The sequence below is a fragment of the Ciona robusta genome, chromosome 1, assembly GCF_009617815.1.
Source record: "Ciona robusta chromosome 1, ASM961781v2".
Classification (NCBI taxonomy): Eukaryota; Metazoa; Chordata; class Ascidiacea; order Phlebobranchia; family Cionidae; genus Ciona; species Ciona robusta.
Genome location: NC_143235.1, coordinates 2,282,442 through 2,310,355, shown reverse-complemented (window position 1 = coordinate 2,310,355; position 27,914 = coordinate 2,282,442). Strand labels below are relative to the sequence as shown.

Here is a 27,914-nt window from a genome sequence, read left to right as displayed (position 1 = left end):
AATGACACGGGTTGTGTGAACCCTCCGTAAATTAGTTTAAACCAGCGTTTCTTAAACTGGAGTAAATTTACCCCCCGTGGTAAGTACCTCGTATTGAGAGGGTAAATGAGCTACCAATCAAAATCCATATCAGTTATTAATGGGACAAAAATTATGCCAATTGTAGTACTTTACAAGTTGCCAAAAAGCAAGCGCAGTCGTCGCATTAAATATGACTGATGTAATAATTAGTTAAACACGGATGTAATAATTATTAATTAAATACTGATTTAATCATTTTTAAATATGACTGATGTATAATAATTAATTGTTTTCGCTTGTTAATAAATGAGCGATATATTACATATTGGGGGTAAACCTGACTTTGTTTAAAGGGCATACAAAAAAGTTTAAAAGCTACTGATTTAAAACCTTTTTTGATAGTTTTATAAATTCCACGGAAAAGTACACATGACAAATATACTGTATCATCATTTATTATCACATATGACGTCATTGTTTAACAACAATAGGAAGAATGACGTAACAATGTAAGTGAACAAACTAACAAACTGTAGCGTGTGACAATGTTATAACACAGTGGGCCTAAATTGAGAATAAATTTCGTTATAACTTATTTATCCTTTGCATCAAGACTATGTCACATGTTATGAAAATGACCCACAAATAGGTTACATACGTGATAACTCGTCAGTGGGCACGAGTTGTATTCACCTCTGTCGTAACGACTATGACGTTGCCAGGGATTTTTTTGAGATTTTGTTAACAATTAGCAAACGTTTTTCTTGCCAACACTGTCCATATAAATAGCAAACATGAAAATTCAATTTGAAATATAAAAATAGGAACAGTTTGAACATTTTTGTACATGATTTTTTCGAAGGATTTTGTATGATATATATTTTCATGGTACAACTGTTGTCGTTACGAATATTATTGTAAGTCTGTATTAGCAAGTTACCAAACAAAACGTTGTGGTTGGAATGGACATGTTGTATTTCGGGGTTCCCATATTTCGATGTGTTTCGACAAAAATTGTCTTTTTGAGGTTTGTCCTTTGGTGTGTCGTAGGTATACACGGTGCAGTTATTGGCGCTTTATGAAGATTAAGGCGAAATGGTGAGCGCAGAAGTTTTTCATCCCGTTACCTGAAGCAAGATGTTGAAAAGTTAACAACAAGTTTTGGACGACAAAATAATTTAATATGTGATAAGACAATTAAAGTAACTCTAAATGATAGAAAATCTCGGGTTCAAAACTTAATAGTGTCATTATTTTTTTGGTGGGGGGGGTGTTTCTTAACAGGAACTTTTCAATCCTCATGAATTGTCTTCAGCCATATACAAAGACGCCTTGAGGATACGCTATAATTATGTAAACGTAATTTTTGTTTACTAACAAATGATACAATAAAATGAAAACATTTCCCATTTTACCCCACCCTACTATAGAACTCTTGCAACCCACATGCAAAACCCCAAATTTACTTTTGTAGTTTTAACTTGATTTCCATCCGTGCATTCCCAACCAAGCCTTCTTCCCTCATCAGATAGAAGCAAACTACAAGTTTCATTCATAAGACAAGGATCCATTTCACACCACCTGCCTTCGTATTTGATATAGTCTGTAATAAATTTACAAGATTTTATTAATTAATTTGTCTTCTGGTTTGCCCTGAAGTGACAGAGTAGGATATAGATATGGGGGGAAATACTTTATGTGAATGAATGAGTGTGAATCTACTTTATGGTAACCATAAAGCATGGCCTACTTAATGTATTGTATTGAGTAGGCCATGCATAAAGTAATTTTAAATATTATTTTGGTAATATGTTTTACTATTTCAGTACTATTTCGGTATATGTTTTTTAAAACTAATTTTACGTATATTGTGTTTGTTAATTATTGCATATACGGTGGGCAATAATAACGCATCTGTATTTATAGAATGTTATTATAAACCCATCAAGCAATTTATTACGTATACCGACCTACGTTCTTTTCAGGTCGTCTACATCAAGGCTATGCACCATCAGTGTAAATTTACCCTTTGCCCTGACAAAGTCGGCCTGAGACATCTGATACGTCATTATACTCGAAATAAATGACCAGAAGACCTTTATCGCATTTAATATTTTTCATTACTTTATTTTTAAAACGTCAGCTTTCCGATAATTGATGTTTTGCTCATTTTATTTTTGTTTCAATTAATTTGTTTTTGATTTTTTTGTAGTCGAAATCGTAAAGACATCGTATTTGCCTGAACTTTAGGGCAAACAGTTCGACCACGCTTCATAGCAGCTCGCATTAAGTTTACGAAACGTTGTGGAAATATCGGGAACTTTAAATTAATCATCAGTGACGTCACGAACCTGACTCAAGAAACAAAAAACTTACAAGATGACGTAAAACACAAAATGTCAAAATAATAAGAGATAAAAAGATTATGAAAAATACGGAAATATCAGTAATGTTAGGTGATTTATAAATCATAGAACTAATTAATTGTTAGAAAATTTCCACAGTTGTTATAACCCAAACACCCAAATACAAGAATTTGCAAATTTCTATGATTGTCACCTATGAAACACAAAATATTTCGGAATCTTTGCAAAGTAACTTTCGCCAACACATATGAGCACATAGAGAGAAGAAAATATGTTATATGATGTATTTCGCCGTTGTGTTATAATAAACAAAGAAGTGACTCTAGTGGCGAAAGTATTTGTACACTAGCGGCGCACCAGAGGTAACCCAGGATTATCCTATTTTAAACTTTTTCTCATGGTTTCCTGTCCCGCACTGAGCAAAATTTTCAAATGTATGTGTATCAAAAAAATCGCGCTCAGCCCCTAAAGTTTCATTTATTCTGAAACCAAATATTAAACAGATAGATTTAAAGATGTAGGACGAAATTTTTAAAAACTGCAGAAAATGAGAACTGTTGACAATATAATGAGAACTGCTATATTGAACATATATAACATTGCCACGAAGTATAGAACACCTGTGTTATAACAATTTAAGTTGCTTCCAAATTGAAGATGCCGGATTAAAAACGTTACAGGGATTAAATATGGGTTTTGTAGATTGTCGGCCATATAGGTTGATAAAAAGAATCACCCACAAAGTTAAATACATGGTAACTCTAAAACAGAACACCAGAGTTATAACAAATGACGTTGCCCGCTATGCTAGGATAAAAGTATCTTAACGGCAATTGCTCCAACCCAGTGGTCCCCAATAGGTTGTTCAAAACACAAAATAACATACATAGTAACTCGTAAGATAGCCCGAGGTGTGTAAACACCCGTGTTATAACGACTGTCGTTTTCCGGCCACGCGAGGATAAAGTTAGTTACACTGATTTATTCATTTATCTATTTGATATGCAAACTTGTATGTTTGAATTGCAGTGTATACTTAAACGTATTGGCCACTAAACGAAACGTCATTAGCGAGAACAAACAAAGCTTCTAATCCACTGTGAACCACTCTGCTTAATATTTCATGCAATCTTGAAAGATAAACTAAATTTAGGATTCTAACCGAGACTGGGTCTCTTCCAAATAGAGTAGCCCGTTGAAGTAAAAGACAGAGTTCTACATTTGACAACATTTCTTTAAATTGTGATCAATTTGCCCTATCCGTTTATCACGAGTATTATACTAAAAGGTACAAGGTATGGGACTGTTGGGTAAGATTGGACACCTTTAGAACCTAATATCCAATTTTACTAATCGCGTTTTAAACAATTAACAACTATAGGAGTCGTGAAAATACGGTTTTTATAATTTTTTGAATACTCTTTGTTTGCTACCAATTGCGACAAGAAATAAAATGTAAACGTGTCCCATCTCCCCCCACCCAATTAACAAATACACTACGTGTGTCCGGTGTATTAGGAAAATAACGTTGTAACAATTCGAAATGGAGCATAACGTACATCATAACAGCGACCCAAAACACACACAACAAATAGTTCAGATATTTTGAGTCGGATTTGAATATTTAATACGACAAATACGTAGTGGCAAGTGTCATAACTTAGTTGACAGTTTTCCGTTATAAGACCAAATGAATTTCGATTTAGTAGAGAAATATCATAATATTGATCATTTTAGCCGAATTAACATGGCCGTGAACCTGCATTACCATTCGGAAGAGGCATTACACGCCAAGATTAATAAAAGGCGGAGTGTAATGGGGATATATGGATTCAAGAGATTCGGAAAAAGTGACGTGGCAAGAACATTAACTTTAAATAAAAAAGAAATGCGGCAAATGTGGGTTTATTACTTTGTAAATGTCGATAAACCGAGAAATATTTTAAGCTCAAAAAGTACACCCTTTTTAATAAGTTACCGTAATTTTTACCTTAAGCGTGTTAAACTACTATGTCATTTTAAAGTAACTGTCGGTTTAAAACAATTGTCGTTGTTATATATAAACACGATTGGGATATTTAGATATCATGTACTAAAGGTGTCCCATCTTCCCCCACCCTATATGCCTAAATTCTTGGACATTTGTTTTCTAGTTAATTAAAATAAAAAAATTTGCAATAACCATTTTTCGAAACCATACAGTTGCTGTATATTCATTGTAAATAGTCCTCTATAAGTCTATATAGGCTATGATATAAATTCGATTTACATACAACGTTTTACATTTGAATAGCCTACATAAAAATATTGTTTAAATGCATCATTTTTACTATGGTTTTAATTGGAATAAGTTAAAGTATCGACTGTTACAATTTGGCAGTGGGTTCAGCGTTTAATAATTGTTTTGCGGATATAAGACGGCTTGTCGTTTAGCTATATATGATTTCGACATTAAAATATCGATGTTCGCTGAATAATTAAAACTTCGACAAATAAATGAAGGGAGAAAAAACAGTTTTGACAAGATTAAAAATTCGGGAAAATATTTTGGAAAATTTAAACACTTTTTTATAAAAAAAAAACGATTATCTTTTTTAGTTAATTGGAAACACATGGGAAAAGTAGGTAGTCAACTATGTATCTATAATGTTAAAACATCAGTACGATTTCACAGCCGCATGTTATGTTAAACATGACCTTAACACCTTAAAGATAAGGTGGTATATGTAAACATACAAGCGCCTCACAAGTAAAAACGAGCATGCAATGATGTTTAATTACCCGGATCACCAGTTTGATAGCAGAGGCTATCTTAGGATAACGCCTACCCTTAGAAAATTGCATGCACATCCAGTATAATGAGAGAGGGACATTCGATCAAGGTACCAGACCCATTGGTATATATCAATGTTTTATAAAGCGGTAAAAGATGGCTGCCGTTTTGGACCTTCTCCTAATAAAGCTAAACAAATGCACGGATGAGGCCCTACATAGATGAATAAGTTATTTCGAAATGCTAGCAGTCACGAGATATCAAAAGCGTATTTAATGAATGCAGGATTATGCCATTGGTAAAAGGCTAACGTTAATCTATGCGCTTGTCTGTATTAATGAGCATACTTTTCAGTCTTTCTAAGCAATAATTATGCTGTAAGAAACTCACTGAAAAGCTATTGACAGAATGGATTATTAAATGCTAACCACATATATAAAATAAAAGCAAAATTTGACTAAATAAAAGACAATGCACATAACTAAAATACTAGCCATGTTAAACCGATATGACGTCACAAAATGGATTCATAAAATATTCCACTATATAGATTTCCATTGTTTAAATACAATGTCAATTGTGACAGCTCATCACGTGAGTGAATTTTAAATAAAGGCGCAATTTCAATACAGTTTTAAATTGGATGGGATCTAGGGCTATACTTAAAATTACTTAACCCACTATTTCATGGCTTACTTAAGGCATTACCTATACGGTTAAATAAATTGCGCTTATTTTCGATAGCATATCACTTGCCACATTTAAGGTTATCTTGTAAAATGTATTAAAAACTTAACTTGGTAAAGAAAATAAACCTTTTATTCTATTTCTACCGCGTTTTTTTACGTCTCTTTGTTAATTGTTTTAATTAATATGACTTTGTAAATAAATGTAAGTTAGGCTATGTATTACGCTCCTTTATTCCGGTTTCAGTTATACAAGGGAAGTGTACAGGACAGCAACGAATGTTTAATATACGTGCGTGGCTTTGTAAATGAGGGAATTGTCAAACTGCCAAGCCAATATCAGGGGCAGGAAGTATTGCACTGATTGTTTTTTTCTCTCTGATTTAAAACTACGGGCTTCAAATCAATGCTATAGTAATATAGCCGACCAGGGTTCGGGTTAAACCAAAGTAACACAGATGTTTCTGATGGATGTATCTTGTCAACATAATGCATTATTGAAGGTTTTAAACTTGGTTTACCGTTATATTTAGGTAAAATGCTAAAGTGCAGGCCATATACGCGTGGGCGTGTGTCCTTAGAAAGATTTTTTCCCGCACTGGCTTCCTGTAGCCAATAACGCTAACGATTTAGATTTTTCGCGTTTTTACAATTAGAGTGTAGCAGCAAAATCGGATTACAAGCTAATCATGAAAAAGGCTAAACATCAACAAAGAAATGAAGAAAAAATCTATAACGTAAAAGACAAAGGAGGCTTATACATCACATATATGACGATTGTGGCAATTAAGCGAAGTGGTATTATGAATGTATCACGTAATATGCAATCTACATTAGGCCAGTGTTGCTCAATCTTAGGGATGGCACTTGGTTTAAATGGGTCTCCTACAGTGGGGCAAAAAGTGATTTATTTTAGGATTTTTTATTTTAACATTTTACAGGCATAAATAGTGGCAGAGCTAAAAACAAACTACATGTTTCTCAGCGAAAATTGTTTAACGGTTCTAATATATCAAGGTTTCTCGTATTTCAAGTTGCGCAACCCCAAAACTACATTTCGCACAACGTTTTGTAAGTATACAATAAAAACAACAAAATGACTCATTTTTCACGACAACAGTTCTAACGCTTTGCGAAACATTGTAGTAGGCGAACTAACCAAGTCAAACGGTAACCAACTTTTGGTCACAACCCATAGGGGTTCAGAAACTTTATATTGTTCTACTGACGTGTTGCAAATACGCTATACACAAGCTATATTGTTATTGCTGTGCCGCAAACAGAAGACTGCTGTTTTCTAGTCTTAGTATCCAATACGTTATTTTCAATAAAATGTCTATTGTTATCACGATTTTAAAAATATCTTTTCGATTTTGAAACGTCTAAAATATAAATTGATTGAGATTGACTAAGGGCAAATCGATCTAAGAACATGTTCCAATATATGTGACATTTGTTTACATCAAAACGGTTTTGACAGAATATGTGACATATATGCGACAGTTGTTACAAAACAAATAATTTAAACAAATATAGGTATAATAATAAAAGTCGAACAGGCTTTTGGTTCTTGCCTAATTGATGAAGAAGACTGGACACCTTTAGCACAAAATATCCCAATATCCGGATCGTGTTTTAAACAATTAACAACGGTGAGTCGTGATTTTTTTGGTATAGTGTAAACAGCATATTTTTAAACACATTTTACAACATAAAGTACCCAGCTATATATTTACAAACAAACTTTCCAATCAATTCTGCGTGTGTGTTTTCGGGTAACTCAAAGGTAATAAAGTAAATATGCCGGTATAGTTATTCCTAATTATAGCGTGCATATTATTCCTCGTGGGAGTTAAGGGTAGGTTCAATACTTCAACCCATGTACTATGAAAAAAGCGTTTGCGAAGCGAGACTCGACTTATTGTCATTAAAACTTGCAGAGCTGCATCGATTTATTGACCGGTAGAATCCACAGCGAGGGCGTTGTTATTTCTCATTACCAATGTTTAGTAATTACAACACTTTGTTCGCCATGCAAGCGTGAGGAAGACGTCACCTTCGTACCCATGGGCGGCGCTTCACTGACTTAAATTGCTCATGGCATTTTTACTAAAGACTTTTACAAAGACGCAGTTCGTGCACCGAAGCGCAGCTTACAGATCGTGAATTTTAAAACTGCGATCGCCAGCATTCCATACTAACAACGACAAACATTAATTTAAGAACTTCGGCTAAACAGCAAACAGGCTAGTGACAGTTTCGACTAAACAACAAACAGGATACTGACAGTTCCGACTAAACAACAAACAGGTAACCAAAATCAGATGTACAACAAATACCCTTCCAGAAGGTCTACAGCGAAATAAGAGTATATAGAGATTGACTCTGGTTAAACAACAAACAAATCTTTCAGCTTTCAAATATAAAGCGACAGTTACAACGACTTAAGGTACTATTTAAAAGTTGAGTTGCATATTGTAAAAACGTGGCCATGTATGCAAAACATACATAAGCCGACAAACCCTTTTAAGGCTAACGCACCAAACATTACTCAACGTATATAGTAGGTTGGGGTAAGATAGTCTACCTCTTCATTCTTTCTTATTGTCCCATTTGGGAGTGAACAAAGAATATTTACAGACTTTTTTAACCTTATCCCCATCACTTTATAACAGGGGTTCCCAAACTTATTTTATCGCGGGCCAATATGTGAAATCCTAACTATGCATCGGGCAAGGTTTTCCTTGCTATATTGGCGACGCGACTTGTATTGCTTTACAGTCATTCTTGTCTTGCTATTTTAAACACAGCACCAATCAGGCATGATTACTCAGTATATAAATAATAGTCTATGCCATATAAAAAAAACAAAAGGAATTTAAAATCTAAACCCTGGAAAGTCACGAAAAGTAATTCTGCACAAAGCTTGGTAGGCTATTTTGTTTAGTTATACATTAAAGGAAATAACCTCCATACGTTAAAAAACGTTTTGATTTGCTGATCTATTAAACTTTTTTATAAGAAGCTTGTTAAACATGATCAGAAGATATGGAATTAGGTGTTAGCGGTTTCCGTCTTACCAGGGTACTACTTCAAGTTAAATTTCATTAAATCTCAACAAAAATTCTCGTATTTCGTGTTGTGTTAAGACAAGCATCAAATTAACTAATTACTTTGACATTTGTTGTGTTTGTTTGCCTAATTTGAGCGTGGCATCAAATGCTTCAAATGTCCGATCTCTGCCATGTTGTTAGTATCTAACAGCTCCAACTTTAGAGGTACTATTAAAATCTATGTTCAAACAGTAGATTTCTGTGCACTTTAAGTTACATGTGATTGCAGCAGTGGACAATATAAAATGTTAAATTTGTGTTATATTTTTAAATCGAACTCTGTTTAGCGGCCGTGGTTTTTATTTAATACGTTTCCCAGGGTAATTTTACCGTGTTTTAGTGATTGTTGCTACTTTTCTTCTCTTCTTTGTTTTAATACTTTGGTCTTCACTAATGTATTCGTATAGATAAATAAAATAAATATTGCATTTATCTTAAAGTCTCTATTCTAATGAGCAATGTGCATACCTTTACAGTTAAATTGACCTAAATGTTATGCTGCATAAGTTACTTATGGTTGTGGTTTCGAACTAAGCACTCGTTGCTGACATGCATAATATGACAGTCGATCGATAAGGTGGGTTTACCTGGCACGCACGATGGTTGAGATCGAGTTGTTCCCGCTGCATATCCGGTGGTACATTCACATTTAACGCGGAGGACTTGTCGCACTACTCTATCTACTGTACAACATCTGCTGCTCACAATAACTTTACAACTCCCTCCCGGGCCATCAGATATTGACACCTCGTCCTTATCTGGGAGAAGTAAACAAATAAAGTTTGTGACGAATCGAGTATTTTTAAAAACACGATAACATATAGTGAAACAATAGAATATAAAAAATGGTATGAACTTGTATTACAGCTAAAACAACTGCTTAAGTTGATGAGGGCAATTAACACAAAAAAGCACATTTGCACATGTGATAACTTGTAGGCTGACACGAAGTGTATAAAAAAGAAAACCCGTGTTAAAACGACTGTCTTGCCCCCCAAAAATGCTGGACCGACAGCAAATATTAATAACGTTTAGTAAGCCAGGAAATGTAGGGGGAAATGATGTTTAAATCTAAATTAAGACTAATACTAAAAACTTAATATCAAAACGTCTATTAAAAGACAACAGATAGGGTTTTACATTTGGTTCAAGCTTAGAAATGTCAATCAAGAAAATGCCGTTTTCATTAAAGTACGTCACAATTATCACAGTTACGTCACACAAACCAATTTCAATTTGAATTAACAATTCATTTCCCGCCTATTTTTACACGAGGAAACGTGCGGTAATGTCGACGCCGAGTAATGTTATACGCATCGTTTCTTCTTGTCATAAAACTTGATCTATTTTCAATCAACGCCGCCCGTGCGCTTGGGATTATGACAGCATAGTAGGAAACAGCGATCGCTACTAATAGACGTGAATGGGGTGTTATGGTGTAATTAATGTCGAAAAAATCATACATTGTCTTTCATAGCATATAAACAAAATATAAATGTTAATTTCTCTTCGAATACAGTAACGAGGATAAGATTAATTAGGCAGTAAAAGGGTAAAAGTTTTATACAAAAGCATGGTTAAAAAAACAAATTGTAGACAAAAATTCGCCACAATTGGAAAACGACTTTATTGTGCCTAATGGAAACTACGTCACTGATTACGTCAGAGACGGAAACGCATTCGGTGATAAGCGAATGGATAATCGTTGTAAATAATTTGTTTGTTTTAACGTTTACGGGCAGCGTTACAAATTAAAAGACACGTGTTGTAACTCGATAGTAGGCTTAAGATGTTTATAATACACCATGTGTATTTTGTATAAGACGGCTATATGTTACAATTGGACAGTGGGTATCAACGTGTATGAACACACCATGTGAATCTGGTGTACAAAAGACCATGTTGAAACTTGACATTTTACTGACTTATATTCTGGATGAAATTCTCGTAAAACAAATCAAGTCTCATTTAAAATCAATGCTAATAAAATGACAAACCTAGACGCGCTGTGTCTCTCCCTTTGCCTTGTGACTGCACCGTTCCAAACACACACAAGCAACATAATATTGATATCAGATGAACGACCAGCAATCGACTCGCCATTTCTTTGACAGAAATTACAAAATCCTAAAACAAGCAAATCTAAAATACATAGAAGGTTATCGATTGCATATTTTGCACATATACGTGCCTTACTGTGAAGCACGCCTAGGGACCTGGTATTTAGAAAAGAATTAGCCAATTGCCCCAAGTATATGGATTTGTATAACCTGTTAATAGAACTAACCATTGGTACTTTTTATCGTACTTTGTCAAAAGGCAACTTTTCGCACAATAATTCAATAACGTGATATATACATATACATAGACTCGTACACTTACAGTGATTATACAGTGTCAATGTAATGTCTGCTTAGACACTTAATAAACTAAAAGCTTAAATGTTTTGAAATGTATTAAAATTATGTTGTTTTTTAAACTACAAGCAGAGGCATCTGAACGCATGATGCGAGCACTTTTCTACTTTATGCAATGAACTATTCCAACCTAGTTCCCACTAATGTGTTTGGGACATGAAGATTTCAGACAAAATCGATGAGATTTCAACACGGTTTTACACTTACTACACTGCATTCCTAACGAATGTTGCGCTTTGTTGTGTGCAATCTGTTGCCTAGTCGGCAGAACGCATTTGCACAGAAACTACAGAGACACTGCGGATGGCATAAAATCATCATATATAGTAGTTTGGGTTAGGAATTAAGATGGACCATGCCCTCAGTAATTAATATGCTTATGCAAGCCTATGTGGTTACACCATATACTACTGTATTGATTGTGTTTATCTGAGCGTGTTATTGGACGTATAGAACTCTATACAATACAAATCAATGCATAATAACCTCCGCACAACTATGTTGATTTGTGTACGAAACCCAATTGAGGTAACAATGAACAATATAATATATTAGGTTAGGGTAAATGGGGCACGTTTTCATTCCCTTATATCGTCCCACTTGGTAGTAAACAAATAATGTTTGTAGAATTATGTAATCGTATTCTCACAAAAAAACGCTGTAAGTTGTTGAATGCGCGCCTATAGGAAATACGGGGTATAGCAATGTGCCAACGGTATACAACCTACCCCACAGTACGCAATAACGTCAAAGGCGAATCAAGCGCGCTGAGAATACATGTTCCTTAAACAAAGCATTTATACTTTACAAATGAAGAGTTGCGTAGTTTTAAAAACATACGCAACGCTTTTAAATATAGGCACCATTATAATTATTAATAATAACAAAATAAGGTATAGGTCCGAAACTCGGCTTCGGCAGTAGAGGATATAACCAACTAAATATAAAATAATTAAGAATTTTTTCGCCTGGTTTGATTATATATTAGCTAAACAACGATGTAATGCCCCTCATATCTAATACGATTTTCCAACTAAAAACAATCTCAGCAGAAACAACAATTAAATGCCGCGAATGTAGAAGATAATTCAATATTTTCTCAAACCGCAAATCCGTATTGTTCCGATAATCCCATATCTGCATGCTTTGTTAAGCCACAATCGTTTCGGAGTAACATTAATTTTCCTTTTGTTGACCTAACCACGCCGTGTGTGACGTCATAGTGATGAATATTTCAGCAGCGGCGAGCGCCGCGTTGTTGGCGCAAGCGAGTTCTGGAAATTGGATGCAGTTACCCCAACACGAGAGTTACGATTTATTGCTAGCGCGGATCACAGTTTGATTGACAGCTTGACCCAGAGGAAATGACTTTATGTTTGTGGGGATTAGACCAGGTTCGATTAACAAGGCTCCCTGGTTTAAAACAAAATCCGTGTTTGATAGTGGCTAAATTTAAAAATCGTTATACAAAAAAACAGTGACCTACATAGTTACACACGGGTAACTTGTAAGGGGGCACGGAATGATTTAAATAGAACGCCCGTGTTATAACGACTGTCGTTGTCCCGCCATGCGAGGATACATAAGTAAGATAAGTTACATCATTCATTTAAACTTAAAGCGTAATCTCCAGCTAAACAAATCAAAGCAATCCTTCAAAAGGCTAAAATTGTCTAATATCTTGCTAGAACTATATAGTATTACTAGGGAAGATTGATACCGTTAGAATAAAATATCCAATATTTCATAATCGTGCATTAACCATTAAAAGCTGTTTTTTAGAATCGTGAGAAATCTGTTAAATTTAATGACAATAAAACATGTAGCATTTTACTCCAACCTCCCAAAATCTGTTTAATTTTTTTTTAAATCCCAGGATTCTCTCTCTCTCCGATTTGCTGATAAAGCGACCTATCGCTAATAGGTTTCTATTCTTATGTTCTGTGTATATTACTGAGCGTTGAAGTCTCATCGTTTCGTTATCGACCGATCTAGAAACCTAAAGACCCCGGTACGGAAGCACCAAAGGCGCTCAAGGCTTGCAGTACAGCAGTTCTTTCTCCAAGCGGCGTTGGAGCGATACTAGCAGACGTCCGACCGAGGCAGGCTTTTAATAATGCAGGAGACAGCCGTAAAACCGTGCTTCGTACTTTATCGCCTGGACGTTAAATGAGCGGGAACGACAAAATACGAACGGTACTGGCAAAATGGTCTATGGCAATATTACCTCTTCCATGCCCGGCGTTAGGTGTGGATAAATGAGGTTAGCAGCAAGCTTAGAATTAGCACGCTTGTCTGCTATATCAGGTCGGCATCATGCCTTATTTATGGCGGCTGCAGATATTTCTACAGCGGTTCGATGTAATGAATAATAAATTATGTTTGGCGTAGTGGAGACTGAGCCCGAGCAAATTTCCAAGGATCAATGTTCACGAATCGTAATCGCTAAATTGGAACATCAATCCTCGCGCCAACGTATTTGTGATATTATTCTGCCGCTATATGGCGCTAACAACCACGATAACATAATCAAGGAAATAAATAAATCTCAATTACTTTTTATCATTTATGTGGGGGAAACGACAGTCCTTATAACACATATATTCCGTTTCAAACACATCGTGTCGCTTACGAGTTACTAAGTATGTAACTTTGTGAGTGAATGTCCTTTTGTATATGGCTGATCACCTAGAGATCCCATTAGTGACCACTGGGTCGGAAATATTACCGTTAAAGTTTCTTGGCTAAAGAGAATTGTAGCAGCAGTGAGCCCCTATTGTAGCAGCAGTGAGCTTTGAACCTAGTATCCCATGTTTATATCAACAGAAGCGCTCTAACCACTAAGCCATGACACTGAACCTTTGTATAAATAATGAAGGTGTAAGATTGTCGCATATTGTAGAGAGCTGTTGTTTAATCCCTTCCTCTACGAACCTATTACGTAAAAGCCACTTATCACTACGTTGATGAAGCAATAGCCACTCACTTGGATTACAAATAACGCCGCTACCGTTGTGGGCGTATGGGTATTTGGGGGAAGACACTTAACGGCAATTGCCTCAACACATCAGGGAACAATCCACAAACAATAATCACCCACAAAATTACATACATGGTTATTCGCAAGCGAGCACCAGGTGTATGAAACAGAACACGTGTGTATTAACGGCTGTCATTGCCTCGCCACGCGAAGGTAAAACAGTTACATTCATTCAATTACTTTCTGACTTGGGCCAAAACTAGAAAATAATCAAGGATAACGAAATATTCTTCACATTCTTTATTAAAGCGTACCAACATTGGCTCAGACACAATAGACTTCAAAATAACACTCATATAAACTTTACCTAATTGATCATATGTAAGAAATACTGACATATACTGAAAGAAAGTTCGTAAAAAGAATTTTCTTTCTGTTTTTAATCATGATATATATGATGTATGGATACACCAATATAGCATCGGTGTTAAAAAATTAAAGGAATCTTACACGACTGCATATAAAAAGACGGAATTTTTAATAAGGTCATTTATCTTCAGACCTATTGACGACGTAAAGTGCGATTCTCCTAACTGCAAGGCATGGTAGTAATACTGCATGGCGGTCATGTATTGTGTATGTAGCTGTTTTATGTGTAAGGCTCATAACTCATCTTTTAGAAGACGTTTCAAAATCTTTTCCGCTTTTTGTCGCGACTGAAAAATATAATGTAGCACACTTTCAAAATTATAGCCCCAAAAAACTAAAAATGTGCAAAAACACATTTTCTTTTTGTAAAAAGTAGATAAAACATCTGGCAAACCGCACAGGGTAAAATTTTCTAGCAAAAAAAAAAAATATTTTTGCAATGTGAAACAAAAAGTACAAAAAAATTGCCAATGTGCTTTAACATACCAAACCAGTATTTCACTTCACAAATCTTCCATTACATCATAATTACCTCTTCATTATGTGTGGGGTCCATGGTGAACCAGAGAGCCATCGCACAACGACGTCCTTTAGTAACAGGTTTGACTCCATGAAGACATTCTTTACCAGCAGAGAAACTAACAAGACGACCACACTTAGGCCGAACTTGTACCTGCGTGTTAGATGGAAAGAATAATTTCTATGCAGTTATTATACTAAAGCTACTTTGCGGTTTATTGTTATTGCATACAATCGATCAATTTCTTAAAGACGTTAAGTGTTTTAACCAATGACATATATGCTTTCAATGGAAGGGACGTCAAGCTATAAAAACCTAGTATCCCTTGGTCGAGAACGAGAGCTAAGCGGTAAGCACCCAGCGTTCAAGCTGCACGTTATATTTAGGCCAGGATTGGTGTTTTACCTTAGGACATATATGTCCGCAATGGTCACATTATCAAGCTTTGAACCAAGTTTATCCTTTGGTTAAGAGAAGAGGATATTAACCCAGCGCTCAAAATGTTTTCATATCATTTAACATTCCTAAAAAACCCACGTACCACTTGTTTAATCAAACTACATAGTATAACTCAAAACTCATAATTTTATTTCACTTATTGTTAATTTGTTTGCTGAACAACAGCTGTTAAAACGCACCATGGATAAAATAAGGGTATTCCACACTTGTTAAGATAAATATAAACGATTAGGAAATCCAAAAAAACTAACCTTCACTCTTCTTGCTGTTGCATCTGTCATTATAAATTCACCACCTTCAAACTCATCATTAAGATACAATATGGCACTGTAATCTCTCCATGTATAAGCTGGCCTCTCCTTTAAACATGAGCCGTTCTCTTTCAATAAACAATTGTCGCTATGAACCGGATGACTGAGGTCGGTTCTTTTAACTGTAGGAATGTATTTGCTATAAAGTAGGTGTTATGCCGTCATATGTGATGTTTTGGCATATGTCGATTTATAAAATGGGTGTCTTCTTATACAACAGACAGCCAGACACAAATGAAGTATTTATACACCTCGTGGTCACTGTTGAGTTATAACATGGGTGTCTTTTTATATACCAGACACACATGGTGTATTCATATACCTCATGCTCACTGTCGAGTTATAACATGAGTGACTTCTTATACACCAGACACACATGGTGTATTCATACACCTCATGCTCACTGTTGAATTATAACATGAGTGACTTCTTATACACCAGACACATGTGATGCATTCACACACCTCATGCTCACTGTCCATTTATAACATTGCTATGCTTATCAGTATGTTTGGCCTGAACGATTGTAAGTGTATGCAAGGCCGTAATAGTAGGATACACAACCCTGTGAAATAAATTCCACTTCATTAGTTGAATTATATTTACTGAATAATGCATTGTACAACATTCTAGGGTCGGTCTGGCCACCCTGCCACCATAAGTTTGGTGCCTAAGCTTCCAGTTCCAACATACCATACATACAAACACAACTAACCAGGCTTTCCTTTAACAGTTGTCCTGCACACAAGGTGTGTATAATCAAAGTAGAGTTCTTGTGTTAGTTTGAAATACATCTTCACTTGTAGTCTAGCTTCTTCACTAAGCTTATAATACAGAGCTGCAGTTTGGGGAGGAACTTTGCCCTTCTCCGCTAACTGTGAAGATATTGTAATTATTTAAAATGTATTTTACCAAAACTTTATTGAGAAATTTTGACCTAAATAAAGGAATGAAACTTCACTATCCTCGCTTGGCCAGGCAACTGCAGTCATTATAACACAGAAGTTATTTATACACTTCGTGCTCGCTTACAAGTTACTAGTACGTAACTTAATAAACCCACATTATATCCTTACCTTAGCAGCAAGGTACACAGTCATCCCTTGAAACAATTCATGTTCACTATGAGGTGATACCCTTCCCATGTATCCATCACCCAGCACACCGCCACTCTATGGGTTAAACATTCAATAAGTAAGTTGAATATTAAACATTAAAAATTAAGGGTTAAATATTGAATAAAAAGTAAAAAGGTGTAGAACAAAAAACCAACAAAATCCACAAATAAAAATATAAAAAAAAATAGAATATTAAATAGCAACTGTGATATTTTCCAAGCAACTACAAGCCTTTTTCTATTTTATTTAGATAAATCGTCCCCTTTTCATCTAAAACACCCCCTCCTTAAATCTTGATAGGCGTAAATTAGTATAATAAGGAAATACTACAAATAATCAAAACAAAATTTTTTTTTACTTAAAGGGGCTCAGACCCCCATTAGCCCCCTTTTAAATATAACCCTGATTGAAACCAACTTACCAGTTCAAGATCAATAAGATCTTGGCATTGTTGTTCTGATGCAAACCCATCAACAGCAAACCTTAATGGGCCAGCCATCTGTGTTGAGTTGCTTAGCATCACAACTTTATTATGAAGCAGGGGTCCTTCTGGAGTGGGGGGTTGGGGTAATGATGTGCTGTCTATTATGGATATGATGGAGTTGGAGTCTATGACCTCATGCCCGATGTCGGACGACATGTGACTGATATCTACATCGCTCTGTGTGGTGGGATGTGTTAAAGTTGATGTTGTTTAGATAGTACTGCACCTCATGCTCATGCCGAGTGTTAACATGAGTTTATTTTTACAGACTAGTCTACAAACGTGGTAACTCGTAAGGCATGAGGTGTATGAAACAGAACACCTATGTTACAACAACTGTCGTTTCCCTGCCATGTAAGGATTAAAAAGCTACATTCATTCATTCATTCATTCATTCACAAAACTGCCTATGTCACCCCTCCCTGTAGAACACAATACAGACAATACACATATGAGGTATTTATACACAGATGCCAAATGCCAAAAAAATTGCAGGGCAGACAGGGTTATCCACAAGGGTAGGCCTGCCCCCCAGGTTTGGTACCCATTTTCATACACATCATGCTCACAACCTACAAGGTTAACACACATAACCAACAACCACACACCTCCGCCTCTCTTTTCTTCCTTATAACTTCCATCCTAGCATTGTAAGCATCCTTGGCTTCAATCATGTCTTCGGTTTTATCTTTCATGGAATTATATTCCACCTTTGCTTGGGCTGTTGTAACAATAAAGCAGTTAGCATTTGTTCTGTTACTCCCAGGCATATTTCAAATACTTTTTATCAGGGAACGTGTATCATATAACAAATGTAAATGCACACTTCCTGATGAAGTCTTGCCAAATAACAGACAAAACGTAGGAAATACACCAAGTTTTTTTTTCCATTGTGCATTATTATATTAAAACACCCTTTACCTTTTAATTACGAAAATTTACGCTCTCCAATTAAATTTTTCAGGCATGTTCTATTTACCATGGAGTTACAAAAAACCATTGGCCACACCAACAATAATGTTAAAAAACAAAGTGATTGTTTATGGAAATGGCTGATACCATTCTATATGAGTGAGGTTTTACAGTGTGATACGCCATGGTACCTGGAATTTAGGCCAGAGTTGCCCATTACCCCAACAACCGAAAACAAAGTAGTTCAGTAGCAAATGTCTTACTTTTACTTTCCTTAGGTGGTTCTACTTGTTTTAATGTAGCAGCAACATTTTTGGTTGATTTATCAGAATTTTCTTTCAACTCAATATTTTCTGCTGAATCACCATTGTCCTCAGTGTCTTCTGTATTTTTTGAAATGTCACCCATTTCCCCAACTATGCTATCTTCATTTTCTGCCAAATCAGCATTATTTTCTGTTGAGTCAACAACATTTTCCGATGATTCATTATTATTTTCTTCTGAGTCACCATCATCTTCTTCCATATATGGATTTAAAAGACTTTCGGAAAAATTCCGAATTCCAAAGTTTTGGTAAATGTGACGAAGTATTTTCGACTGAACTTTTAAGCGACGATGGAAAAGTGAAACGTCCTATGGGAAATACAAGTTAGTTTACTTGGTTAGTTTTTAGTAGTATTGTAGCTTTGGCACAACTTTTTACCTCTTTTGGTTTAGCATCGGTTGAATTTTCAAAATGGTTTAAATTATTTTTGATCAACACATTTTCTGGGAAGAATAAGAGATAACTTTTTGCTGCTTGTGCTGCTTGCCAATGTTTACCAACTGGAAAGAAAGAATTTTTAACTATTTTCAAATGTAAAAAATTTAGCATTTTTTTAATTGAATAGAATGTCTAGACCGTTTAAACAGAATGTAAAAATCAGGGTACGTAAACTTATGTGTACTAAGAGTTAACAAATACCAAGTAAATAGGCACAGAAATGGACACAGTTTACAGAATCTACTTTTACAGTTTACACAAAGTATCACACTTAGATACAATGTTTAAAATAATACACGGAATTGGAACAACAAATGTATATGTGGCGATGAAATATAAAGTGACTAACTTGGGTAAATACCCTACCATGGTAGTAAGCAAACTGCAGGTAATGATAAACTTTTGGCACAAAATTGTTGATGAATGAATTAGCGTTTACTCTAGCTGCTTCATCAGGGCATGCCATGTAGCATTCTAATACAGCTTGGTAGTGATCTGAAATATACATGAGATCAGTGGGGCTGCAAGGGGTTACTGGGATCGCAAGCCCCCTTCTTTTACAAAAAAATCAAATTATGAAAAAATGTTGAGAAACACCCTTTTTTTTCTTTTTTTTTCTGACTGAACCACTGCATGAGATATAAGATTATACTACAGGTACTATGCCTACAATGAAATAACATGCAGTTTATTTTGGTCTTCAAATATGGGTGTAGGAAATATGTCTAAACATGAGTGCATAAAATGAGTATAATACAGAAATGAGAATATTGGAAAAACAGCAGTTTATAGAAAACCTTTCACAATATATTAATATATAGGCCACCCGCCACTCATAAGAGCTTATGTCTAGTTTATAAGACAAGGATAATATTACACTCTTGGGACAGTAGAAACATAGTGTTATTATGCCTCAACTCAATAGAGAGGTCCGTAAGGTGTAATTTGTCTGCTCTAATATGTAATATCATGCATGAATGAACAATTTGAGAGCTTTTTCTTTTTTTTTCTATGTACCCTTGGACAAAAAGACAATTGCTTGAACCCAGTGGTCCTTTATTGGTTGCTCATATCGTCAACCAAACATGTTAAAAAAACTGTAAGTTATAACTAAGTATGGAACAGGATAACATTGGTACAAAATAAAAATGACTTCTAATTGAGCTGCCTCACAATAACAAAAAAGATGTGACACTCAACTTACAGAAAAAATCACATGCAATAATAAAGTGCATTCTATTAAAAAAAAACAAACTAGGCAGAAATAGTGGGGTGGGGAGAGATCGGGCACCTTTGAATTATATTTTCTCATTCTTCTTGGTAATAAACAAAGAACAGTTAAAAAAGTACAAAACCACATCCTTACAACTCCTATATACCGATGTTAATTGTTTAAAACACGATTAGGAATCAGGATATTACGTGCTAAAGGTGTCCTGACTTTCCCCATCATATTATAACTATTTTATAATTGAGAACTTACTAGTAATCTGCCTATGAAAGGCAGTTGGTTCATCCTTGTATTCATCGCCAGCGTTATATTCCCCCTCACAATCTACACGACATTTCCTTTCAATCTCATAATATTTTACCAAGGAATCCTCGAGCAAAGGAATTGCTTCAGTGTAATCTTCTCTGTTATAAGCTTGTATACCTGGATGGTAGATTAATACATTAATGTAAGTGTTGATGCAAATTGTGATAAAATTTGTTAAACTTAGTTTAATAAGTGTATGAAATTAAAACATCACTCACAAAGTTACATATTGGTAATTCGTAAGCGAGCACGAGGTGTATGAAACAGAACACCTATAACGACTACTGTAGCTTCTTTCAATTAAATATAATTATGTAAAGATGTTTTTAACTATAAGCGTGTTTAAAAAAAATTCGTTTTCTTGCTATATTCTGTTTTTTTTTTGTTTTACTATCAAATACTTTTTAATTTTCACTATTATAATTGAAGAGACAAATAAGAGGTATTCTTATTTTATAGTGTACTAACAGCAAACAAATCCAATAAATCACTCAGTACACTCACCATTATCGTATTGATCAATATGAGATATAGGTTCCAGGTTAACAAACATTTCTTCTGTAGCATTTTCATGTTTACGAAACCAATCCAAGTTATCTTTCATCATCGGGTCGAGTGGATCGTAACTTGCGTACGTGTAGCTTGCTGATACTGAGTTCGCTAAGTCTCCAACCTGGGGTGGATGGTAAATACAGAATGGCTCATAGGTGTAATATTTCAAATGAATGTAACTTGCTTTATCCTCAGATGCACGGGAAAATGACAGTGGTTATAACACAGATGATCTGTTTCACACACCTCGTGCCAGCTTACCAGTTACCACATATGTAACTTAATTGTTTTTTTCTGCGTGGCTGACAATTTAGACAACTCATAAGTGACCATATGTAACCTGTAACTGAAAGTCTGTAACCATATAGCTTACTTTAAAATAAGCATATTGAAGATATCTATAAGGTTCCATTGATTTAAACGTATGTTTAACTTCATCAGAAATACGAAGAATCGATTCAGGGTTTCCAAACTTCTTCTCTTCACATTTGTGTGTGCATAGTGCTGAAAGTGAAGTTACAATAAATTTTATAAAGTATATATATATATATATATATATATATATATATATTACATATGCACACCTTGGGCTGTAGGGTACTTTTTATCGTTTTTATCTAGTTACCAGATACCTGGAGAAGCAGGGCACAGACTGATAACATTTAGATCTCTCTGTTGTTTTTTTGCCCATTACCCCAACACAGGGTGCTGCCTTTTATACTCCACTGAGCTAGTTTATAGACACTTAATATATACGGATTCCATTTAGAAAGGTAGTATACACTCATATATTAGTTTACATGCACTCTTACCATGCTGCTGAATGACTTCAAGTGAGCCTTGCTCTGATGCATGTGTGGGACGACAACTTAATGAACAAACTTGTACTTCTCTCTGGATGAACCTTGGTTAAAACAAAAAGTTATTAATATGTAGATTATACATATCATACAGGTAGTTTGGCGAAATGCACGTTGTTGTGACCTTTAGTCATTAGAAAACAAGTTTATCGCATAAATGTATTTTTAACATCACGATGTAAAATGTAATAATGTTAAACGAACATCCGAGTCATTCAATAATCTAACCCGTGACTCATCAAATACTGCCCGGCGGTGCTATAACAAAGGAATGTAAATGATTTAAACTTGGCAAAGATCAAGTTAGTCAGTTACAAATTACTCCATACACTCAACCTCACCATACCAAATGCTAACACAAAGAAATTTCCCCCAACCTACTTATAGTTCTCCAAAGCTTTGTTCATTTTCTCGATACAACCTTCCCAGTTTTCGTTCCAGTATGCTTCCAAACCATCAGCATAAAGTTCATCATAAGTTGTCATGTAAACTATGGTGGATGGTTGAATGTGGATTATATATTCTCGGTTGGCTGGGCAAGGACAATCCTTATAACATGGATGTTCTGTTTCATACACCCTACGCCTGCTTAAGTTACATAGTATGAAACTTTTTTAGTGATTGTTTTTTTCTGTATGGCTTACAATTTAGACAAGCCATTAGTGACCACTGGGTCAAAGCAATGGCTGATAGGTTAAAAAAGCACAAAGGAGCGATAAAAGGTATGGTTTTTTACACATTCGCTTAAAAAAATAACAGCATCAAGAATTAAACTCTTGAAAATAACTTGATACAAAAGATATGTAAGAACAGGCTCACCTGAATTTGTTTCAGCAGCTTTAATTGGTAGCAACACACACAACAGGAACAAGAATATTCTTAACACACCCATCTAAGAAGAATGCAATCATTATTCGTTATGCCAATAAAAAGAGGTCATTTATTTTTACAATATTTCTGATATGACCGAGGTATTTTATCTTTGAATATGACGGAGAGGCATACAGTCATGTTATCTGTCTAAAAAAATATCTGCTGTTATATATTATTAATAGATTTACCACTTTGGTAGGCAACTTTATATAAATAAAAAATACACTTGCTTCGTAAATACCTTACGTGGCAAACTACAAAGCCATAATATAAAAGTTTACCTTTCTAGGATGTTATCCTTTTAGCACCTTTTGACTCCAATCTAACTTCTTCGCAGGAGGATACACCACCAGCTTACATCAAATCAACGAAAACCTTATGAAACTTTAGATCTGCTTCATTTTATATTAACCGGGAATTTTAAATGTCCGCTAGGGGAAGTCCCGTCGAAAACATTGGTTTCCTAAATTTCGTCACGTACACAAAATCATTTTTTAAAGCAATGAAAACAGTTAAAATTAAAATAAAAGTGTAAAACCTTTATATAATAGTTTATTTGTATTTACCCTTTTCGCAAACGCCTAATACAAAGTTTAAAAAACACAATTAAAAAACTTGAATTCCCTATAAACCTTTATATTTTGCATTATTAGTAATAACTGTCATAATAAAATTCTAGTTTAACTTTTTGTTAACCACTTTTATACTAAAGGGATATTAATTGCTTGCTTGACTACTAAGCTTACGTTTATTTGGTTTCTATGTATACGACATGCGTCCGTTATTCAAAATTTCTTCCTGAAGTTTCCAATTTGTGTGTTTATACAGTAAACGGAAAGTTATTTTTTATTTACTGCTTTATTAACGTGGTAAAAACTCTCCAAAATGAAGATTGAAGAAGTCAAATCTACAACGAAAACGCAGCGAATCGCGGCACACTCTCACGTTAAAGGGTTAGGTTTAGATGACGAAGGAAAAGCAACACATTCTGCTTCTGGTATGGTGGGGCAAGAAGAGGCGCGCGAGGTACGTGCAATTTTAATGCTGCATTAAATACGTATGTATTCTGGACACAATTTAAGGTTGATGGGTCAGCTGTGGCTAAAATATCACAAGTCCAATGGCGTTGCATACTGTATGACCTAACTCGCATAGAACCATTGTGGGCATATGTTTGTCCTTGTAACAGTATCTGAATTCTGATCATATCTGTATACATATTGAATATGTTCCATACATTCATTCAACCACTTACTTAGGCATGTGGGGTTGTGGTTGATTTGATCCGAAGCAAGAAGATGGCAGGACGTGGTGTGTTGTTGGCTGGACCTCCTGGGACGGGAAAAACTGCCCTTGCATTAGCCATTGCCCATGAGCTTGGTAACAAGGTATATTATATTCATAAACTTATGGTAAAAAAGAAATTCCATGAGTGCTTGTTAATGAGTCATTAAAATTGTCAGCCCATGGACAAACTATTACTCACAAAGTTAAACTAAATATGTGTGTGCTAATTTGCAGGCATAAGGTGTATTGAACTATTATAATCTATTTACCCCCCAGCAAGGGTAAATAACTTTATCACAGCATTTATTTTAATGTTCTTTTAGGTTCCATTTTGCCCAATGGTTGGCAGCGAAGTCTATTCAACCGAGATTAAAAAGACCGAGGTTTTGATGGAGAACTTCCGTCGTGCGATTGGATTGCGGATAAAGGAAACCAAGGAAGTTTACGAGGGAGAGGTCACAGAGGTCACACCTCACGAGACCGAGAACCCAATGGGAGGTTTGTGGGAAAAGTGGAATGAATGTTTTATGCATTTTCATGTGTTAAATGATGTTCTATGTATATGTATGCATATGCATTATAAAGTATAGTATAAGACACATATGGCTCCATGTTATGCTCGGCAGTGATAGTGTGGTCACTGTGGTGTATTATAAATTACCTTAGTTATAACTAGGAACATTATAAGCGTGGTTGGAACCTTTGGAATATACTATGTGAATGAGACTATTGCTACTGCAACATAAAGACTTTTCAAACCAAACAACTTTATTTTTTCAGGTTATGGAAAGACAGTTAGCCATGTTGTGCTGGGATTAAAAACAGCCAAAGGAACAAAACAACTCAAACTTGATCCTTCAATTTATGAAAATCTACAAAAGGAGAAAGTCGAATGTGGCGATGTTATTTATATTGAAGCTAACAGTGGAGCTGTGAAGGTAATGTACTGTACAGTAGATAGCCGATTGTTGAACACAGCCCTATTTCGTTACCGTCCGTTTGTATTGTTTTCGTTACGTTTTCATAATAACAATTCTTTTGCAGTAACTCTAGTCATTTGTCAGTATAGTAATGTAATAAATAGGCTTTACACTAGACTAGAAATAGGTTAAGAGTTCACACCTCATCCTATAAACATTTAACATAAGCTAGGAGGACCCTAGTAGGCACTATCTAACTTCTGCCTACGAATTCATAAATTCAACTTGTTTAATATGGCTTTGGTATTAATTATAATCCCACACAACAGAGGATGGGACGATCCGATACTTACGCCACTGAGTACGATCTTGAAGCTGAAGAATACGTCCCCATCCCTAAAGGAGATGTTCATAAACGACGAGAAGTAATTCAAGATGTCACTCTTCATGATCTGGATGTTGCGAATGCTCGGCCGCAAGGAGGACAGGATGTTGTGTCTATCATGGGACAACTCATGAAACCTAAGAAAACTGAAATTACAGGTAAGTTCTAAGTGGGAATATCCATTCTATGTGGGTGAGGTCCTTGTCGAGGAACTGGGGTTTAGGATTTAGCCCATTACCCCATGAAGTGAGAATAGCAAAAGTCCCAGGTCCTCTACAGGGACCTTATCCACATGGAATAGAACATAGTGTCCACTGATGCTGTGCAACTTTGCCATGAACTAAAAAAAGGCTCCATGTAACTAAATACATTCCCCTTTTTCCCAGCATAGCTTACTACGGTTATTATTCCAGATAAACTGAGGACGGAGATCAACAAAGTAGTGAACAAATACATTGACCAAGGAGTAGCAGAGCTTGTACCTGGTGTGTTGTTCGTAGATGAGATTCATATGTTGGATATTGAGTGTTTCACGTACCTTCATAGAGCATTGGAGTCTGCCATCAGTCCCATTGTAATATTCGCAACAAATAGAGGACACTGTACAATAAAGTAAGTATTGACATAAATACATGTAAAAAAGTGCGAGGCTGTTTTGGTCACATATAGAATAATAATATTATAAATTAGGTAGCGCATCCAATTAGTTGGAGTCCGCCTTGTACAATTTTTAAAAAATCTTTTATTAATTTACCTTTTTTTAAAATTTCCATATTTTTAACATTTTTAAAAATCTCAAATAATTTACCACTTTTCTAAATTTTTTCCATTAATTTACCATTTTTTAAATTTCCATCCAGAGGCACGGAGGACATCGTTGCTCCTCACGGGATTCCTCTTGATCTGTTGGACCGCATCCTTATCATAAAGACAATGATGTACTCCAATGAAGAGATGATTAAGATCTTGAACATCCGTGCGAAGATCGAGGGAATCCAGGTATCGGATGTTGCCATGACAGTGTTTGGGGAGATTGGGAGCAGAACGTCGTTAAGGTAAGGTTTTCATGATGTGTACATTAAGGTGAAGGCGTGAATTTAATGTTCATGTGGAAAATTCTATTATGTTTTTATTTTCTAACAAACTTAGTTTTTATCGCAAAAAAATTTTTAAGGGGGGAGCGCATAATGGTGTCCTTAATTTTTTTTCGATATTGTTAACACAAACTTATACCAATTGTTGTTATTCTTAGCCTTAACTGGCTTTTACTTTGCTATTAGGTATTATACAAACAAGCAGAGCTAGCATATTGCATCTACCATGTTAATCAATGAGGTTTCGTAAGTTTGACAACCATTTTAACAATATTACTGGATATGAAAGAATAAGCGTAAAAAATGATTGCTAAAAAAACTTTAATCAAAGTTCTAATAAATCATTCTTACTTCAATGTTAAATATTGTCCTTATTTCACCAGATATGTTGTTCAACTACTCACACCTGCAAGCATCTTGGCCCGTATCAACGGTCGTGAAGCGATTGCCAAAGAAGACATCGACGAAATAAATGAGTTGTTCTACGACGCAAAATCGTCGGCTAAAATATTATCCGAACAAGGAGATAAATTTATGAAGTGATGATAGATATGTAGTGTGTGTTTGAATGCTGTTGATTTTTATAATAAAACTCAATCTTCTGTATGTTGTGGGTTGTTGTGTAACATGGGCGTCAGTGGTGCAGCCAAGAAAGTTTGTAACAGTTTAAGGTATTTTTCATTATAAGAATGTTCTTCAGTAAAATGTGTTAAAATGGATAAGTTCTCTCAAAATGTCGTTCTGTTAAAGTAGGGGTGGCGAAAACAATGGGTTGTTACAAAAAAATGTTTCGCATTTTTCTTGTAACTGCGTCACTGATATGAAGGGTTGGGAGTTAGTGGAGTGATCAGTCACCCAAAGTCCATACATTAAAAAAAAAGGTAACCGATGCTTTTGCACCCAAGATTTACCACTAATACAGCTTCTTCAGTAAAATGTGTTAAAATGGATAAGTTCTCTCAAAATGTCGTTCTGTTAAAGTAGGGGTGGCGAAAACAATGGGTTGTTACAAAAAAATATTTTTCTTGTAACTGCGTCACTGATATGAAGGGTT

The 27,914-nt window shown here is 35.3% G+C and overlaps 3 protein-coding genes across 4 annotated transcripts; 1 reads left to right on the top strand and 2 right to left on the bottom strand.

The window, feature by feature from the left end:
• Window positions 1–460: 460 nt before the first annotated feature.
• Window positions 461–11,659, bottom strand: LOC149741294 (chemokine-like protein TAFA-4). Its single transcript, XM_089873351.1, has 4 exons — window positions 10,957–11,659; window positions 9,547–9,717; window positions 1,488–1,624; window positions 461–1,148 (listed from the first exon to the last, which is right to left on the bottom strand). The coding sequence occupies exons 1-4, from the start codon at window positions 11,060–11,062 to the stop codon at window positions 1,137–1,139; spliced, it is 426 nt and encodes a 141-aa protein (XP_089729477.1). The 5' UTR covers window positions 11,063–11,659; the 3' UTR covers window positions 461–1,136.
• A 130-nt stretch (window positions 11,660–11,789) lies between these two features.
• Window positions 11,790–23,631, bottom strand: LOC149741293 (prolyl 3-hydroxylase 1-like). Of its 2 annotated transcripts, none has more exons than XM_089873232.1 (17): window positions 23,456–23,631; window positions 23,121–23,193; window positions 22,683–22,791; window positions 22,254–22,345; window positions 21,815–21,945; window positions 21,394–21,562; window positions 20,836–21,006; window positions 19,719–19,847; window positions 19,293–19,414; window positions 18,853–19,222; window positions 18,286–18,398; window positions 17,615–17,854; window positions 17,152–17,247; window positions 16,791–16,950; window positions 16,016–16,197; window positions 15,318–15,458; window positions 11,790–12,789 (listed from the first exon to the last, which is right to left on the bottom strand). In XM_089873232.1, exons 2-17 carry the CDS (start codon window positions 23,191–23,193, stop codon window positions 12,685–12,687), a joined length of 2,403 nt encoding a protein of 800 aa, XP_089729358.1. In that variant the 5' UTR covers window positions 23,456–23,631; the 3' UTR covers window positions 11,790–12,684. The 2 variants fall into 2 exon arrangements, with proteins under 2 accessions (XP_089729358.1, XP_089729366.1); XM_089873240.1 differs by lacking the exon at window positions 11,790–12,789 and adding an exon at window positions 14,638–15,072 and having other exon boundaries at window positions 23,456–23,628.
• A 313-nt stretch (window positions 23,632–23,944) lies between these two features.
• LOC149741292 (ruvB-like 1) lies at window positions 23,945–27,466 on the top strand. The gene is made up of 8 exons (XM_089873276.1): window positions 23,945–24,200; window positions 24,434–24,562; window positions 24,785–24,959; window positions 25,242–25,399; window positions 25,711–25,924; window positions 26,180–26,378; window positions 26,627–26,821; window positions 27,244–27,466. Exons 1-8 carry the CDS (start codon window positions 24,060–24,062, stop codon window positions 27,401–27,403), a joined length of 1,371 nt encoding a protein of 456 aa, XP_089729402.1. The 5' UTR covers window positions 23,945–24,059; the 3' UTR covers window positions 27,404–27,466.
• Window positions 27,467–27,914: the final 448 nt, after the last annotated feature.

Coding starts and splice junctions, on each gene's coding strand:
- LOC149741294 (XM_089873351.1), bottom strand. CDS start 11,062: ATGGCGAGTCGATTGCTGGTCGTTCATCTGATATCAATATTATGTTGC. Junction 9,718..10,956: donor GAGAGACACAGCGCGTCTAG/GTTTGTCATTTT, acceptor TACTTCTCCCAG/ATAAGGACGAGGTGTCAATA. Junction 1,625..9,546: donor TCAACCATCGTGCGTGCCAG/GTAAACCCACCT, acceptor AATTTATTACAG/ACTATATCAAATACGAAGGC.
- LOC149741293 (XM_089873232.1), bottom strand. CDS start 23,193: ATGGGTGTGTTAAGAATATTCTTGTTCCTGTTGTGTGTGTTGCTACCA. Junction 21,946..22,253: donor TGAAGTCATTCAGCAGCATG/GTAAGAGTGCAT, acceptor CTTCACTTTCAG/CACTATGCACACACAAATGT. Junction 16,198..16,790: donor AACTGTTAAAGGAAAGCCTG/GTTAGTTGTGTT, acceptor ACATTCCTACAG/TTAAAAGAACCGACCTCAGT.
- LOC149741292 (XM_089873276.1), top strand. CDS start 24,060: ATGAAGATTGAAGAAGTCAAATCTACAACGAAAACGCAGCGAATCGCG. Junction 24,960..25,241: donor GACCGAGAACCCAATGGGAG/GTTTGTGGGAAA, acceptor TTATTTTTTCAG/GTTATGGAAAGACAGTTAGC. Junction 25,400..25,710: donor CTAACAGTGGAGCTGTGAAG/GTAATGTACTGT, acceptor CCCACACAACAG/AGGATGGGACGATCCGATAC.